The 3,101-nt window shown below is 41.1% G+C and overlaps 2 protein-coding genes across 2 annotated transcripts; both read left to right on the top strand.

Annotated features, from left to right (window-relative positions):
* Positions 1-653: 653 nt before the first annotated feature.
* TM35_000691030 (uncharacterized protein) lies at positions 654-1,916 on the top strand (the record flags this gene model as incomplete). Its single annotated transcript, XM_029031176.1, has 1 exon — positions 654-1,916. The coding sequence occupies one exon, from the start codon at positions 654-656 to the stop codon at positions 1,914-1,916; it is 1,263 nt and encodes a 420-aa protein (XP_028877522.1).
* Positions 1,917-2,770: 854 nt separating this feature from the next.
* On the top strand, positions 2,771-3,100 carry TM35_000691020 (uncharacterized protein; the record flags this gene model as incomplete). Its single annotated transcript, XM_029031175.1, has 1 exon — positions 2,771-3,100. A coding segment is annotated over one exon (330 nt), but the record flags the coding sequence as incomplete, so codon positions are not given.
* Between the last annotated feature and the right edge of the window lies 1 nt (position 3,101).

The raw sequence follows: 3,101 nt of genomic DNA, 5'->3' as shown, positions 1-3,101 counted from the left end.
TTAATGTGTGTTTTGTGTGTGTTTTTGCTCTCTGTGTTTATCCTATAATAATTATTATTGCTACTCCATTGTGTGTTCTTGGAGACTCTCTCTTTGTGTGCCTCTGGGCTTGCACTGTGATGATGATGATGATGATGAACTGTTTATTGCAGTGAGAAAAATAATAATAATAATAACAGATGAATTTATATTTATAATTGCTTATATACACATATATAGACTTACACCCATAGTTGGTGTATATTTCTGTGTTTACTGGGTAAATTGGGCTAGGGGTTAATATCTGTTTGTTTGTTTGCTTGCTCTTGGTGTGCCCTGTACTATTATTGTAATAGTCTGCTTTGCGCATAGGTAAAAAATATAGCTATTGTTACACATTAATTATGTATTCTCTGTATGTTGTACAAGTAATAGAGAGCTTTGTATTTGTCTGTTTTTCGCTCTTGTTGCTCTCACGTTTCTCTTTTTATGTTTCTTGTTAGTTGGGATTTTGTGTTTAATACTGGGTTTTGTGTGCTTGTCGTTTAATTGGACTATGAGTGATGTTGGAGTGTTACCTTTTCTGTGTGGTTTCTTTTTTTGCTATGATTGTTTTTGTATTGTTTTTTTTTTTCGATTGGTGTATTTACTCTTTGCCTTCCAACTGTTTCTATATGGGATTTCCCGAGCATATTTCAGTTAAGGGACGCAAAAAAAGAGAACAAATTTCTTCTTTCATGATGCTTCTACGCCAAGTATTCTTCTTTGTTGCCTTATTGGTGAGCTGCACCTCGGTGTGTGTTTTGGCTCAAACGGTTCAGTCTGAGACATTGGTTGAGGAGCAAGTTCAGAGTCTTGCTCTTTCTTCTTGCACTGATGGTTCTGCTGCTACTTGTCATTCTGCTTCTCAGAGAGATCCTACTCCTCCTGGTCATGCTAAGGAATCTCGTGAGTGCAAAGGTGGTTCTACTGGTCCCACTTGTGTTTCTCCTGAACCGGCACAACCTGCTCTACGTATTACTGAAGGAAACGATGGCCATGCAAATGGTACAAAAGGTCCCACTGGTGCTTCTGGTGAAAGAGGAGATGCTGCGGCGGGTGCAGCTAGATCTGGTGGTGGTGGTTCTTCTTCTTCTTCTTCTGCTCCTCCTCCAGGTCAACTACCACCCCCTGGTAGTGAGGGTACTTGTTCTTCTGGTACTAATTGTAATACCGGCCGTAGTGATTCTGAACCTTCTCGTACTAAATGTGCGGAACCTTCGGGTACGGATGGTTGCATTACCAATGGTCCTACCACTGAAGACAGTTGTCGTGGTGGATCTGGTGATACAGATTGTACACAACAACAGCAGAAACCGGGTCTAAGTACAAGTACTCGTAGAGAAGAAGGTCAGGACAACGGTATTCCAGGTCCCTCTGGTGCTGCTGGTGGAAAAGGAGAAGCATTGGCTGGTTTACCTGGATCTGGTGCTGTTGCTTCTTCTTCTTCTTCAGACCCTTCTGCTCCTGGTCCTACTCCTCCTGCTAAGCTTTCTGGGGAAAGTTCTGTAGAGCCTTCGGGTGATGGCCAAGCTGGAAGCAACGGCAACCATACACCACCTGAAGGTGAAAATGGAGATAACCGTGTAACTGCGGAGACACAACCTTCTGCTGACTCTCCAAACACTTCGTCCACAGGGAGTTCCGATGTTTCTGATGCTACAACGGTTGGGAATGACACTACACCTGCTGAGGGTGAGTCATCAAGCAACCAACAAGATGTGGAAACTGCAGACACCACCACTTCAACCACCACCACCACAATAACAACACTTCCTCCTGAGTCTGCAAACAACAAGAAGGGTGATGCAGACAGCAGCACCAGTATCAGCAGTTCTGTGTGGGTGCGTGTGCCACTACTGATTGTGGTAGCACTGGCCTGTATTCTTGTGTGCTGATTGTAGTGATGGTGGTGGTGTGGTGTGACTCAGGTCATCCTTTGTTTTCTCTTCTTTTTTGCATGCAATCACTACAATCTAACTAATCTTCCACCTGTTGGGATTATTCTTCTTTTTTTGTTTCTTAATGTTAATGTGTTTTGTGTGTGTGTTTGCTCTCTGTGTGTTTATCCTATAATAATAATTATTATTGCTACTCCATTGTGTGTGTGTATGTTCTTGGAGACTCTCTCTGTGTGTGCACCTGGGCTTGCACTGTGATGATAATGATGATGAATTGTTTTTTGCAGTGGGAAAAAAGAAATAATAATAAAAGATGAATTTATATTTATAGTTGCTTATTTATACACATATAGACGTATATCTTTAGTAGATGTATTTCTGTGTTTACTGGGTAAGTTGGGCTAATGATTAATACCTTTGTTTTTTGCTTGCGTGGTTTGTTGGGGCGTTGTGCTTTTGCCCTGCACCGCTTTGGTATTCTGTTTTGTTCAGAATAGGAAAATAATAATAACTGTTACACAGAAAGTAATGTTTTGCTATGTTGACCAACGAATGAAGAGCTATATTTTGGTGTATTTTCTTCTCTTTTTTGGTCGTACGTATAAATTATTAAATCATTGTTTCTCTTCTGTGTTTTTTGAGAGGTTCTGTTTAGCATTGGGTATTGTGTGTTTTGTTTCTTTAATTGGACACTTTCTAAGTGATTGTTATGGCTTTATGTTTGTTTTCTATGTGTGCTTATATATATTTCTTGATGTGGAGCAACGATTTCCTTTTGTTGGTGTTTGTGTTCTCTTCTTTTTAATTACTTAGAGTAGTGATCCTAGATAGTAATAACAACAATTGTTCCGATGCCAATGAGGCACGTGCTTTATGTGTTGGTTCTCTCCTTCTGTTGTGTCTGCGGATGTGTGGGAGCTGATGCAGAAGGAGAGACTGATGGAGTTGGCGGTGCTACTGTTTTACAGATCCGGGAAAGTGGTACTCATTCAGAAGATGGGGAGGGAGCACCAACTGAAGACTGTGATGGACAGGAACCTGTGAAGGAATCCTGCAAACATAATACGAAGACGCTGGGGCCTAACAATGAGAGAATAGAACGACAAGACACTGATGACAGTACAGTTGCACACACAACAACAGAGATAAAAGGTAACGGTACTACACATACGCTCAACAGTT

Source organism: Trypanosoma theileri, assembly GCF_002087225.1.
Source record: "Trypanosoma theileri isolate Edinburgh chromosome Unknown TM35_Tth_69_V1, whole genome shotgun sequence".
Classification (NCBI taxonomy): Eukaryota; Euglenozoa; class Kinetoplastea; order Trypanosomatida; family Trypanosomatidae; genus Trypanosoma; species Trypanosoma theileri.
The sequence above is the reverse complement of the archived record's forward strand: the minus strand, read 5'-3'. Positions and strand labels throughout refer to the sequence as shown.